We start from the raw sequence: 14,024 nt of genomic DNA on the forward strand, positions 1-14,024 counted from the left end.
GGAGCAGGAGGGCGGCGGCAGCAGCAGCAGTAGCCCCGCCGCAGCCGGCACGCTGTGGGTGGACTGCGCCTCGCATGGCGGCGGCGACCTGGCGCCGCTGCTGCGCGCGCTGCTGCCCGGCGGCGCCGCGCCGCTGCGCACGCTGCGGCTCTGGAGCTGCTGGCTGGATGCGCCCCGCTGCGGCCCCCTGCCCGAGCTGGCAGGGCTGCGGTCCCTGGTGATTGCTGCGGCGCCCGGCGCGGAGCTCCTGCCTCCCAGCCTGGTACACTCGCTGCTGGAGCAAGCCCCGGGGCTGGAGAGCCTGGAGGTGTATGGGGTGGAGGAGGAGGAGGCGCCGCTGCCGGCTGTGGCCCAGCTGCGCCGGCTGACCAGGTTGGAGTGGAACGGGCGGCGGGCCGCGCTGCCGGGGCAGCCGGCGCCCAGGTGCGCGCGCGGGACGCTGCTGGCTGCGGCGCCTTTTGCAGCAGTTCTTTTTGCTGCGCTGCTTCTGCTGCGGTTGGTGCTTTTGATGCGCTGCTGCAGCTGCGCTGCTTTCAGCCGCCAGCCGGCAGGGCTGCGGGCGCTGCCGCCGCCTCGCTCCCCGCTGCCGGCCGCCGCCGCCGCCGCGCGCACCGGCTGGCTAGCGCGCCTCACTTCTGTGTGGGCGCTGCTGGGCCGCCGGCCAGCCCACGCCCCCTTGCTGTTCCCCCACCACCTGGCTGCAGAGCCGATCCCAGGCTTGCAATCATGTGGCTGACAGCGCAGGGGCTTGTGCCGCTGGCTGGCGGCGCCGCCTGAGCCTGCCTCAGCCGCCCGGCTGGGAGGCGCGCCCATGCCCAACACTGGCAACGGTTTCTGGTGGTGTTGCTGTGCCGCTGCCTGCTCCCCCTCTGGCTGCCAGCCCCCACCTGCTGTGCCACGGTTTCTGTTGGTGTTGCTGACCAGTGCTCTGCCCACCTCGCCACCAGCCCCACCCTGTTGTGTTGTGACCACCCTGGGCTGCTGCTTGTAAACACTCGCTACGCTAGCCAAGCTCAGGCGGCAATGCAGGGCATGCACCGTTGGGCTGTGCAGCACGCAGTCGCATTCGTTGCCACATGCATGCATCGCTCCCTGCATCCGCGGCGGCACGGCGGGGGCGGGCGCTCGCGCCTCCCTCCGCCGGCAGGCCGCCGCTCACGCCGCCGCCGCCCGCGGCTGCCGCGGGTGCGCTGCTCGCACTCTAAACGCCCCATACGCCCTCAGCGCTTCTCCCGCTTGGTGTGCCCCGTGATTTCCATAGAGTCCTCGCTCGCCAGCTCAGCGCCCGCCACCTCAGCGCCAGCTGGCGCCGCCGCCGACGCCCCGGCGCCGCCGTTCCAGGCCCCTGGCCCGGCGCCCCCACCCGGCATGGCGCCGCCACCGCCACCGCAGCTGCCGCCGCTGAGTGTAGTGCCGCCGAAGGGTCCCGCAGTGGTGCGTGCCACGGCGGCGGCGGCCCCAGCCCCGCGCCCCGCCTCCTCCTCCCCACCGCGGCTGGAGCTGCCGCCGGCTTCGAGCTCCAGGTCTGGCAGTGGGTAGCTGCTCACTCGCTCAGCCTTGGCGCCGCCATAGCCGCCGCCGCCGCCGCCAGAGGCGGCAGAGGCGCGGCCCGTGCTGACGGCAACAGTGCCGGGGCGGCTGCCGCCACCCAGGCTGGCGGCGGACGCGGAGCGGCCCACAAGCCCCGGGCGCGCCCCCGGCGGCAGCCCCGGGGGCAGCCTGGGCGCGGCGGCGGGCCCTGGCACTGCTCCTGCACCCGCAGCCCCGCCTGCCCCCACAGCCGCGGCAGTGGTTGCAGCGCCGGCGCCGCCGCTGCTTGCCAGGCTGGCAGCAGAGGCGGAGCGAGGCGGGCGACTGCCCACTGCAGCGTTACCGCCAATGGTGCCGGCGCCGGCAGCTGCGGTACCGCCACCTGCCCCCAGGTCGGTGCTGCTGGTGGCCAGCAGCGGCTCGGAGGCCGCCAGCCAGGCGGCCGCCGCCTGCGCCGCCTCGGGGCCTGCGGGCGAGGGAGGGGGAGGGGAGAGGAAAGGCGTGGGCACGGCAGCAGGTGTGTGTTTGTGGTGTTGGTGGTATGCATGTGTGTACTTGTGTGTGAGTGTGTGTGTGTGTGTGTGTGTGTGTGTGTGTGTGTGTGTGTGTGCCAGCGCACGCATGCATGTGTGTGTGTTGTCACCAGCGCAGGGCTCACCCTTGGGCTCAAAGGCCGCCAGCAGCCGCTCCTCCTTGGCCTGCAGTGCAGGAAAGAACGCAGGGAAGAAAGGAGGCACGGCAGGGGGTGGGTAGGTGGTGCTGGGGGTGCAGGGGCACAGCTGCGAGGCGGCGGCGCCGCTTGATGCAGGCAGCAGCTAGGGGAGCGGCAGCAGCGTTTGCAGCTGTACAAAAGCGGTACCATTGGTAAGGCAGTGGCACCATCCTGCTTAGCCCTGCCCCGCCCTCCCCACCTGCAGCGCTCGCAGCCCCGCCTTCTTGTCCTGCAGCCCCTGCCAGCTCAGCTGGGGGGCATGCACGTGGTGCCTCCCCGTCTCCCTCCCCCCCTCCCCTGCCGCCCCGCGAGCGGCCGCATCCACCCCCGCCTGCCACTCCTCCACGGCCCCTTCCAGGGAAGGCGGGCCGGCGGGGGCGGGGGAGCGGGCCAGGGCCGAGGCGTAAGCCGCCGCCACGGCGGGGTGGCCGCGGGCTGGGGTGGGCACGGCGGCAGCGGGGGAGGGTGGCGCCGCTGCAGCCCACTGGGAGGCTGGCATAGCGGCAGGACTGGCAGGCGTGACGCTGCTGGCAGCACTGGCGGCAGTGGGGCTGAGGCAGGGGCTGAGGCTGCTCTCAGGGCCAGCGGGCTGCAAGGCCGCAGCCGGGGACCACTCTTCACCCGCCGCCGCCGTGCCGCCAGCCTGCTCTGCCACTGCAGCCGGCTCTGCCGCCGGGGCCACCACGGGAGGGGTGAGCGGGTGCGGCACGGCGGGCTCGGCGGCGGGGGCGGCGGCGCGGGCGGCGGCGGCGGCCGCCTCGATGGCGGCGTGGAGCACGTCGGAGGGAACGCGGTCTGAGCAGGGTGGAGTGGGAGGGGGCAGGGGGCAGACGGCAGGTGTGGAGGCAGGGCCGGGAGCGATGGCGGCAGGGGAAGGCAGGCACACAGCAGTGGAGGCAGGTGTGGGGTTGTGGGGGTGAGGCTGCAGGTGTGAGATGCAAGGCTGGCGGGACGCATGCGGGGCTGGCTCGCTGCCACGCCACTGCCAGCAGGCGCCGCCACATGCCCTGTGCAGCCGCCGCAGCAGCAGCAGGCGGCAGCCCTTGCGAAGGAAACAAACAGCACAACGCAGCGCAGCGGGCGCACTCGCCTGCGCTAGCGTCGGCATGCGGCGGCGTGCCCGGCACCGGCACGCTGGCGGCCCTCGCCAGGCGCGATGCATCTGCAGTCGTGTGTGTGGGGGGAGGGGTGGTGGTTAGGGAGCAGGGGAAAGGGGGTGGTGAGGGTGGTGGCAGCGCGCTTGTTGACGCTGGCGGTGGCAGGGCCGTGATGTGGCGCCGGCTCCAGCGGAGCTCTGCCGCTGGCCGCGCGCTGGTGCTGCACACATCTCAAAGCCAGCTGCCCAGCCTCCCCGTCCCGCAGCGATGGGGAGCTGCTCTCGGCGCACCTGCGCCCCACAGCAGGCGCCGCGCGCCGCCGCGGCTCAGCAGCAGGTGCGCTACGGCGGCGGCGGCGTATGCGCCTCCCTGCATGCACATGGTGGGAGTGAGTGCGCGGGGAAGCTCTGTGGTGGAGGAGGGAGCAGGATAACACGTCTGTGGAGCGGCCAGCGTGCCGATCGCCCTGAGTGCAGCTGCGAGGAAGCCGCCCCTTCACCCCGCTGTCCGCCGCCGCCGCCGCCTGCCTCCGGGACCCCACACCCCTAGCACCCTCCCAGGCTGCGCTCAAGGGCAGGCTGGCTGCTCCCAAGGGCTGCCCCAGCTCGCCTGCAGCAGTCCCAGGTACACTCCCAGCCCCTTGGCCGTCAGACGCTCGCCCAGCAGGGCCGCGCGCCAGGGCAGGATGAGGGGCCAGAAGAGGGCCACCAGCAGGGCGCGGCGCAGCGCCGCCGCCGCCGCCCGCAGCCGCTGCTCCTGCGGGGTGGGGGCGAACCGCACCGACCGCTGGTGCTGGTTGTTGCTCTTGAACGTGGGGTCCATGCTTGCCGGGTTTCAAGACTGACAAGAGCACGTTGGGGCATGGAGGCAGAGCGGCGGCGGCGACGCTGACGGGGCGGCCGCTGACTGCGCATGCGCTCTCATGCAGAGATGAAGGCCCCCGCTCCTCCCCTCGGGCGCCAGATTGCGCACAATGAACGGTCCCGAGGCTCAAGCGGCGCAACAGCGCCCTGCTGCCGTGCGGCAGCCATCCTCGTCGCTCACCCGCCGCGCCTTCGACCTCTTCGCCGGCGCCCTGAACCCCTTCATCGGCCGAGGCGTCCATGCAGTCACCTCCAGCATCGGGTTGGCGGAGCGCGCGGCCGCCACGCTGCTGGGCATCGGCATTGGCGGCACAGAGGTGCGTGCCAGCGCGCCCGCTGGGCGCAAGCAGCATGCCATGAGCCGTGGAGGCGGGCGGGGGCGATCCAAGGCACGCCCGTGGGCGAGGGTTCTGGCGGCCCGCCGCCGCCCCCTGCCGCTCTCCCTCTGCCGCCTGCTGCCTGCCGCGGCGAATCGCTTCGGCCCTGGCTGGCCCTTTGGGGCTGCAACAGGGTCTCCAACTGGTATCCTGCCTGCCCCAGGGAGCCTGTGCCTCGGCCCCAACTCCTGCCTTGTCTCCCGCCCTCCTGCCGCCAGCTTCGAATGGTGCCCCGCCGCCTCCCTCTCCACCACACCACCAACCCTCCCTTGCCGCATTGCCCCCCTGCATCTTTCCTCCCGCCCATGCAGGCCGCTTTCCACCTCTCCATGGGACTGCTGGAGGCCGTGCCCGGTACCGGCGCCCTGCGCCGCTTCCTGCCCCACCTGCACCTGCCGCTGCTGGGCCGCAGCGGAGGCGGGCTGGAGGAAAGCGCGGCACGGCGGCGGGCGGGCACGGGCGGCGCCGAGGCGGAGCAGGTACAGGTGAGTGTTGCGCTGCGGGACGCTTTGCTCCGGCTCAGACCTGCAACATTCGGCCAGACCTCAGCTGGCGGTGCCAGCCGCCAGGGGCAGAGATCGGCGCATGCCCCCGCCATGCATGCGCCTGCACCCCAGGCCGTACAGCTCTCCGCCGAGCTACCACGCCCCCAGGCCGCCCAGACGGCCAGCCATCTCGCTGGCAGCGCTGCCAGCAAACACAGTAGTACTCGGTTCATCCCTGCACAGCTTCATCCTATCCCCCCTGCCCCCACCCCCGCCCCTCTCCCGCAGGTGATTGGCCTGGGCGGCGGCTTCACCCTCAACGTGGCGTCGGTGGAGGCGGCCCCCGAGGCGCCCTCCCCGCAGGTGTGTGCGTGTGCGCGCGCGTGTGTGTGTATGTATGTATGTGTTTGTTTAGGAGTAGTGTAGGTGTGCGCACATGCGTGTGTGCGCCCCCGCCGGAGGCTGCCCTGCCGCTCAGCCCCCTGCTGTACAGCTCCCCCTTGTACTGCCTGTCCCCTGCAGTACACCCCGCGCGCCGAGGCAGCGACAGAGCGGGCGGCGGAGGAGGAGGCGGGGGCGGGACGGGAGCCTCAGTTCATCGAGAAGAAGGAAGCGGGTGAGGGGAGGGTGCCGCTGCCAGCCTGTCTGACCCTGCCGCTGCCTCTTTCCTCGGCAGCTACCGATGCCACGTGGGTGGCGCACCGGGCGGGGTCGAGGGTCCCCCAGCCGCCACAGGCTGGCTGGCTGGCTGGCTCACACAGCAGCTTGCCATGCCGGCGCGCTTCCACCGCCGCCGCTGGCTGGGGCGGCCGTGTTGCGTCACGCCATCTGCGGTACACTGCACAGGCAGTACACTGATGTGCGCCTCCATGTGGATGAGCGGCATCATCTGAAGGAGAAGGTGCCGGCACGATGTCCAAGGCACCGGCGTGTCCCTGCGCACGGCGCTGCAGAAGAGCTGTGCTGCAGTGCACAGGGGCTGCGACCGCGCGATGGGCACCGTGCTCACCAGCTGCATCTCCTGTCACATGATGGAAAGCGATCCAGATGGCGGCGCGGCTGGTACTCCTTGCTCCAGCCGCAGCCAGCCGTGGGTCAGGCCTCGCTCCAACGCGGGCGGCACGGGCGGCTTCTATGCTCTCTGCTGGCTGGGGCGGGCGTGGTGTGTCGCGCCCGATGCATTGCACTGCACAGGCAGTGCACTGAAGTACGCCTGTAGATCCGGATCATTTCCATCATCTTAAAGGATAAGATGTGATCACGATTTCCATGGCACTATCGTGCCCCTGTGCACGGCACTGCAGAAGAGTTATGCTGCAGTGCACAGGGGCTGCGACCGCGCGACGGGCATCGTGCTCACCAGCGTCTCCTTTCACATGATGGAAAGGGATCCAGATGGCGGCGCGGCGGGTACTCCTTGCTCAGCACGGCAGCTGGGCTGGGCGTCCGCCTCTTGGGCGTGCCCGCCTTCATTCAGCATATTCTGGCAGGGCGCCTGGCAGCTCGAGCAGACACAGCCTGGCATCAACAGAAGTCGAATCTGTCTCGGCCCACAGCCGGCCTTCGTGTGTGGCGGGTGGGGTGGTGAAAGACGCTATCACCGACGGCTCTTCACTAGGCCCCGGGGACGGGGCAGCAGCTGTGGACTTTATGCGTGCACACCTGCAGACCATGGGCTGCCAGATCCTCCCCGAGGCAGCCCGCCGTCTGCAAGGCGGCCCCAGGTACACAGCGGCGCCTGCGGGCGGGGCGGGGCGAGGCGCCCAGCGGCGCTGCCCTGCGGCAGGTTGCCCCTGCATGCAGATGCGAAGGGGTGCAGCAACCGTTTGGGGGCAAAACCTGCCTGAATGCCAGCGTGTGGCCGCCACAGCGTGTGGCCGCTGCAGGGGTGTCGGATGTGGCGGCGGCAGCTGCCGATGGCGCAGCGCTGCTGGCTCGCCAGCTGCCCAGCCCTCGGGTGTCGCTGTCAGGCCGAAGCCCGCTATCCCAGACTGGGGGCCGCCCAGCCTCAGGGGCACCCCGCCGTCTGGGAGGCGGGACCGAGGCTTCCAGGGTCGCCCGAGGGCGGCAAAGGTAAAAGGTAAAGGTGGGGAAGAGCCTCCACAAGCTTAACTTCCCGGTTTTAACGTCTAGCTTTAGACCATTATTTGATCTGCCCGACGCGCCAAGTGCAGTACCCCCCACTAGTAGTGAATGGGTCCCGGGGAGGCCTGTGCCGAAGCCTTGGCGATTCTATTAGGCGTTCCCGAAGGAATTGGCTTGGATTGGCGCTGAGCCGGTCATGTGGTGCTGGGCATGTGGCGGCCTGCAGCAGAGGAGGGTCCCCCAGGGGCTCCATGCAAGGGGTTGTTCTGGTCTGCGAATCGACGGCCGTGGGTGGCAGCTGTCCCGCACCGAGCGGCTGCCAGGGCGGGGCAGGCAGGGGCGGGTGTGGTGCCCGGGGGGCAGCCGGCTGGGGGCCGTCTCAAGTGCCCTCTCAGGGAGGCTCGTGCCGAGTCACGCCGACGCGGCAGCAGTGCTGCCTGGGCCTGCAGTCGAGCTTGCCAGCAGCGGCGGCGGCGGCTGCAGGCCTGCCTGGCCTTGACAGCCTCACACTCTGCTGCGCCCGCCGCCCGGCGCTGCTGCCGCCGCCCGCCGCACAGGATAGAATGCACGCTTCAAGCAGACAGCGGGCGGCCCCGACACCGCAGCCGTGCCGCCGTCTGCGAGGAAGCGCTGCGCCCATCCTGTGCACCGCGTGGCGGCGAGCTGGAGCCATGCTGCTGCCCCAGCCGCGCCGTCCGCTCTAGCCGCCGCCGCCGCCGCCGCCACGGGCAGCGGCTGCTCAGCCCTTGGGGGTTGGCTGACCTGGATCTTATCGGACTGCCGCTGGCCCAGAGCAAGGCCGCCAGCTGTCCGGGGAGCGGCAGCTTGCCGAGTCCTCACTGATCCCCCCGCCTCGCCTGCTGCACCAGCAGCAGCTGCCATGTACTTAAAACAAATTGCCTGTGCGCACATGCGGGCTTCTTTAAGCAGGAGCACGATTGCAGCGTGGCCGTTGCCGCCGCCACTGCCGCCGCCGCTGCCGTTCCATCCACCAGAGGGCTCCCTGAGGCTGACTGCCGCAGGCAGCCCCCTGCGCCCGGGTGGGTACCAGCGGTACCGGAGCCAGCCGCCGCCGCTCCATGCAATCAAATAGTTTCCCATGCGCCAGACTGCGGGGCTTAGGGCCCGCCAAGCCCCCAGGCCGCGCCGCCGTCTGGGCTGTGGGAGGCTGCTCTGCTTGCATGGAATGGAGGCGCGAGGGCTGGCAAGCGCACGGCTGGGCGGCCAGCGGTCTGCCGCCACCGCTGGCAAGCCGCCACCTCGGCTCTGCCAGTCGCACCACCATGACTCAATCCTCCCTCCCGACCACAACCAGTTTGTAATCAGCCAAAGCCTTTTCCCAGCCCACTATCACAGCCTGCATTGCAGTTTGCCAGCCTACACACTGCCAGCCCAGTGCCTGTCAGCCGACCTGCTGCGCATGCTACCAATTCAGCCTCGCGCATTCAATCAAACGGCTTTGGCTGCACGCTAGTAGTAGCTGCATGGATCTGCAATCCCTCCCCAGGAAAGCCGGCCACCAGCCTGTTGCAGCCGCCATGCTGCTGGCCGCTTGCTTGCCTGAGAGGTCTTGCAGTCCATGTTGTAGCAGCAGCAGGCATGCAACCCAGAATTTTCATATACTGGGTGAGGCCGCGCTTGGCTGCCGCGTGACGCGGCCAGACCAGCTGGCACGATGCCTGGCACCCCTGCCTGCGCGCACCCAGCTCTCTGCACACACACACTTGCTTCAAACGTGCCTTGGAGGCCGCCGGACCAGGCTGGCTGGCTCGCGTGCCCTCCCTTCCAGTCGCGGGCGCCAGGATTAATGCAGTTGCCCAAACAGGTGCCGAAAGCTCCGGGAGGGCAGTAGGGCTTGTCATCCCATCCGGGAGCCTTCGGCAGCTGGTCCAGCTGGCTCAAAATCCTGGCAGCGAGTGGGCTGGTGGCCGGCACTGGTGGCCTCTGCTGGCAACAATGAACACGGTTGAACATGGCTGTGCTATGCACTCTGCGGGCCAGCAACTGAGAGAGGCTCGACCTTTCAGGCGGCGGCGCGGGCGAGAGCCTCGCCCGGCCAGCCCCGCCTGTGCAGCCTGGATCGAACGGTGAATCATGCGCGCGGGCCCGCGCCACGCCCGGCGCTGGTTGTGAGAAGCGACAGCTGTCGCTTCTGGCTGCAGGCACCACTGATGCCGCCACGCCGCCGCCGTCCCTTTCCCCCCTGCAGGCATCGCGGGAGCGGCACCGCATGCGCCCGCCACGCCAGGTCAGCAGCCGCCGCCGCCAGGTCAGCAGCGGAAATCAGCCCCAGGGCCAATGGGCCAGTCCTGCCACAACGCCAGCTTGCTTGAACCTGCGCCTGGGCTGATCGGTTGCCGCCCGCCGCTGGCGAGCCGCCCTTCTGCAGCCGCCGGCCGCGCCGCCCCCGCATTCCTCCCGCTCTCCCCAGGCGCGCCGCCGCGCAGCCGGGCAGCCGGCATCGGTCAGAGCGTTCCTGCCTGGCTGCACGCCGCGCAGGGCTGCTGCATGCATGCCGTGTGGCCCCTGCCTGGGGTGCGAGCTTAGCTGCCGCTTGTGCGTGCAACCCCCTGCGCCCCCCACACTGCTGCTGCAGAGCGCCCCGGCGTGACGACGGCGCCCCATGCCTTTGGGGAGCGATACGTGGGTAAGCCGTTGGCAGCCGCTTTCTTTCTTGCTGCCTTTCTTCCATGGCAGCCACATGGCATGGCTTTCTTCCATCGCATGGCATGCCTTTCTTCCATGGCATAGCCGCCACGGGTGCCCCCTCGTCTCCCTTCCCCGCGCCGCCGCCGTCCCGCCCCTGCCAGCCTGCCGCGCCGCTCCGCCCTGCCTGCGCCTGCCTGCGCCTGTTGGCCTGCCGCCCTGCTCTGGTAAGAAGGGCACCAGGGTCGGCAGGTCTCTGCAGTAGCCGCCGCTGCCGGTACGGCTGTGTCTCAGCTTGATGTATGAGCGCTGCACGCCTGATGCATCCTTGCCCCTCCTTGCCCCCCCTTGCCCCCCAAGCAGGCCAGGAGCTGGAGGCTCTTGGCAGCGAGATGCAGGCGCCCGAGGAGCCCAGGTGGGGAGCAGCTGCCGGGCAGCTTCCGGCAGCCCAGCGGGGGTGGCCTGGGTGGAGGTGTGGGCCATGCCAGGGAAGAAAGCAGGCCCTCTTCCGAGTGTGTGGGTGAGGCTGAAGCTGCGGGTGGGGTAAAGGTTTGGTGGCAGCGCTGGGGTATACCCCCGGCGCGGGGGTCGATGCACGGGCAGCGCCAGATGCTGCGCTCGGGCTTCTGGGCTCCTTGGGCGCTGCACCTGCCAGCAGCGCTCTGCGGCAGTAGGCCGGGGAGTGCCGGACCGGTAGCTGGGCCGTGGAAGAAAGGAAGGACGACAGCTGGGCGGCGCGCGTGGGGTGGTGGGTGCCGCCCGTGGGCCTGCCCGTGTTCCGGGCAGGGTTTCATGGGCTGGCCGTAGTGGCGGCGTCTGTGTTTGGCGGTGGAGGCGTGGGGGAGGGCTGTGAGCACGCCGCGCAAGGTGGGCGGGGCGGTAGCCGGCGGGCTGCATCCCCAGCCGCTCCTCTTGTGGTGCCTGACCCACAGTTCTCCCCCGCCGCCTCCAGCCAGCCCCACAACGGCAGCGCTACGGCCAAGCCGGCCAGCTGGGCGGCCACAGGGGCTTGGGTGCAGCCCCGGGAGGCGTGTGCAGCGCGGCAGCGCGGCACCACTCCCACCCTCCCGCAGCAGCCCTTTTCGGCAATGCTTTTCAGACAGCTGCATGTCCTGGATTGCTGCCGCGCTCCCAACTCGTATGCTAGGGAGCATGCGTCCCGGCACAGGAGAGTTGCTGCCGAGGCGACAATCCACGGGCAGAGGCTGCTTCTGAGCGTGGCCAGGGCTGCTGCGGGAGTGGAGGCACGTGGGCTGCAATGCGAGATGCCACACCGAGGGCTGGCTGTGCGCGGCATGCGCTCTCAAGCCGCAGCGCACGTGCCGGCCGTAAGAGCAGCTGCAGGCAGTGTGCATAGTGAAGTCTGGTGGCACCCGGAGCCCGTCCACTGCCAGCCAGTGCAGCAGGCAGGGCACCGCCGTGCTGTGCTGTGCACGCTGAGCCTGCCAGCTGTGCCAAAGGGCCGGCGTGGGGGGCGGGGAGGGTGGGCGCGGGCTGGAGTTTTCCCAGATGTTTGGCACCACAGCTGGGCCCGTAGCATGCTCTTGCTCCTTATGGGTGTAACAGACAGACAGACAGACAGTCAGTGCGGCGTATGGCCGGCGACGGCCAGGCTGGCAGTCGGCCGTCGTGGCTGCCCCTGACGGGGCACAACACGCCCTTGTCTGGCTGTCTCGTCTGCCTGTCAGCAACACCCATATGAAGCAAGTGAATGCAATGGGCCCAGCTGTGGTGCTGCAGCTGGAAAAGGTGTGCAGGCACCGTACACCCAGCCTGTGCCAGCATCTTGCTATGGGCGGCTCTCAACCAGCGTCATGCGCTGCCAAGGGTGCCGCCCGCTTGGCGGGATGTTTGGGTCACAGGCTGGGCGCCTGCCTGCGCACCGCACTCTGCTAAGGCTGGGCGCCCGCCCGCCGCTGAGTGCTGACAGTGTGGACCGCACTCCGCTGCGCTGTGCTGTGCTGTGCTGTGCTGTGCTGTGCTGTGCTGTGCTGTGCTGTGCTGTGCTGTGCTATGCTGTGCTGTGCTGGGGGGAGGGTGGCCGGAGCCATGGAGAGGGCGCTCCATGGTCCACCCCCTCTCTTGATGCCCCTTGATCACGTGTGCCCCCTGCCCAAGGTCTGCTCACGCGGCCTAGCATAGCGGGGTGACTGCAACTCAGGAGCTCAGAAACTCTGTGCTGTGCTGTTGGACGGAGCTGCTGGGCGTGAGTGCGCCAGCTGGGCCGCAAGCTCGAGTAGCTGCTGACTCTGGGTGCATGCCACTAGGGGGCCTGCATCTCCCACTTCCCACCCAGGCCCGTCTCCGCTTGCCGCAGCGGCGGCGGCGGCGGGGCTTGGTGGCGTCCTGGCAGGCGCATGCTGCGATACCAAGTCGTGTCCCCAGGGAAGGGCCAGCTGCAGCCGCTGCGCCAGAGGCGCCGTCGCGAGCGCTGCGCTGTGCGGGGAGAGGCAGGCCGGGGGCGCCTGCGCCTGTAGCGGTTTCATGCGTGCGTAGCAGGAATGCGGCCCCGGTGTGATGTGAGGAAGAATGTAGGCTGGGTATGGTGCTCTGCTGCGTTGGTGGGCAGTCGCTGCTCGCCGCCGCCAGAAGGCGCTCCACACCGGCCCGTCTGCCGCACCCCGCAGCCTGCCGCCCGCGTCTGCTGTGCCGCCACAGCCTGCTGGCGCAAGCCTCGAGGGATCGGTCGGGCTTGCTGCCTGCCTGGTGCCTGCTGCCGGCTGTCGCCACCTGCCGCCAGCTGCCGCCCGCTGACCGCCTGCACCTGACGACGGCCGTGCCGCCACCGCTGAACCCTCCCCGCAGGCTCGATGAGTGGAGGGCCGAGGCGCCGTTTGTGGAGGGGGAGAGGCGGCGCCCCAGGTGGGCGCATCAGCAGCACGCAGGCAGGCCAGCGTGTATGTTACCAGTCTTGCAGCGGTGGTGTGCTGCTGCAGCCTGCGCGCTGCCAGCTGCCGGCAGCGCAGGGCGCGCGCGTGTGGGCAGCCGCGGCGGGCTGCTTGCGGGCAGCCTGGCTGCAGCCGCGTGCACGCCTGCTTTCAGGCAGCCAACAGGACATGCAGCCGAAGCAGCCCTGCCTGAGTGTGTCACGCCCCGTGCCGCCGCCCCGCTGTCTGCGCCTGGGTGGCATCATGGTGCTTTCTTTTTTTCTTGGCGCCATGGTGCAGGGTGGAGGCGCCGGCATATGCCGCCGCCATGGCTCCCTATGTGGAGACTGAGAGGCGGGTGCTTGGGTGAGGGCTCACAAAAACGCAGCTCCTGTTGTGGCTGCCAGCAGGCTGCCCGTCATCACGGCATGCGGTGCGGCAGCTTGCGTCGGCCTGCCAGGTGCGGGGCCCGACCTGTCCCCGCCCGCCCACCTCTCCCGCGGCTGGCGTTGCAGGGAGGAAGAGGGGCGCGGCGAGGGCGGCGCCCCGCCGCTGTCGCCGCGGCAGCGCAAGCTGGACGCTCTGTTCCGGGAGACGCAGGTGGCTGGGGCGTACGGTGGTGTGTGGTGTGTGGGGTACAGGGCGTAACGGTTATGTGGGGGTCTGGGGCTTAAGCTTAGTCCGGGACAGAACCACTCCAGCTGACAAGCCAGCTGGCAGCCTGCTCCAGCTGCCTGCCGCCAGCGCCAAAGCCAGCGCCACCCCCTGCTAGCTATTGCCCCGCCTTCCGGGCGCAGCCGTAACCTTCCCTCCCGCCGCCGCCCGGGATCCCTGCCTGCCAGGAGCTGCGGACCAGGACCACGGCGGTACTGCGGGAGCTGGAGGCGGAGGGGGCTGGCGGCGGCGCCGCCGTTCCGGTGCCGGTGGCGGTGCCCGTGCCGGCAGGGGTGCGCCGCATGCGCCGCCCCGGGCCTGCGCCTGCCGCGCGCTTTGCTTGCTGCCGTGAACTTGAAACCCAGGCAGCCTGTGGGCAGCGCTGAGCGCTGGGCATGCTGCTGTGGTGCGTGGTAGCCACCGCGCTGTGCTGCCGCTGAGCCTGGGATGCGCGCTGTGCATGCTGTGGTGCAGCGCCGTGCCGCCACCCCGCCCGGCGCCGTGCCCCTGGAGCCGATGCCTGGCGACATCACCGGGCACGAGGCGAGCACCGGGAGAGTGTGTGTTGTGTGTGTGCACGTGTGCACGTGTGTGTGCGGGTATGCATGTGAGTGCACCGGAGCTGCAGCTGCACCGCGCACCCGGCTATCGCAGGATGATGACACTGTGCTGGTGGTCAACGCGGCTGTGCTTCATGTGGGCGTGGGG

At 70.3% G+C, this 14,024-nt stretch overlaps 2 protein-coding genes across 2 annotated transcripts in view; one reads left to right on the forward strand and one right to left on the reverse strand.

The window, feature by feature from the left end:
- Positions 1-1,220: 1,220 nt before the first annotated feature.
- Positions 1,221-4,161, reverse strand: CHLNCDRAFT_141852 (hypothetical protein; the record flags this gene model as incomplete). The annotated part of the gene is made up of 6 exons (XM_005842848.1): positions 1,221-1,996; positions 2,189-2,228; positions 2,442-2,677; positions 2,864-3,037; positions 3,630-3,708; positions 3,970-4,161. The coding sequence occupies 6 exons, from the start codon at positions 4,159-4,161 to the stop codon at positions 1,221-1,223; spliced, it is 1,497 nt and encodes a 498-aa protein (XP_005842910.1).
- Positions 4,162-8,519: 4,358 nt separating this feature from the next.
- CHLNCDRAFT_28719 (hypothetical protein) overlaps positions 8,520-14,024 on the forward strand; it is a gene marked incomplete at both ends in the record, with an annotated part of 11,975 nt that continues 6,470 nt past the window's right edge. The window contains 2 exons of the mRNA XM_005842840.1: positions 8,520-8,733; positions 11,726-11,818. Coding sequence (XP_005842902.1) covers positions 8,520-8,733; positions 11,726-11,818 — 307 coding nt within the window. The remainder of the gene's footprint in view (positions 8,734-11,725; positions 11,819-14,024) is intronic.

The sequence above is a fragment of the Chlorella variabilis genome, assembly GCF_000147415.1.
Source record: "Chlorella variabilis unplaced genomic scaffold CHLNCscaffold_39, whole genome shotgun sequence".
In the NCBI taxonomy this organism is placed as follows: domain Eukaryota; kingdom Viridiplantae; phylum Chlorophyta; class Trebouxiophyceae; order Chlorellales; family Chlorellaceae; genus Chlorella; species Chlorella variabilis.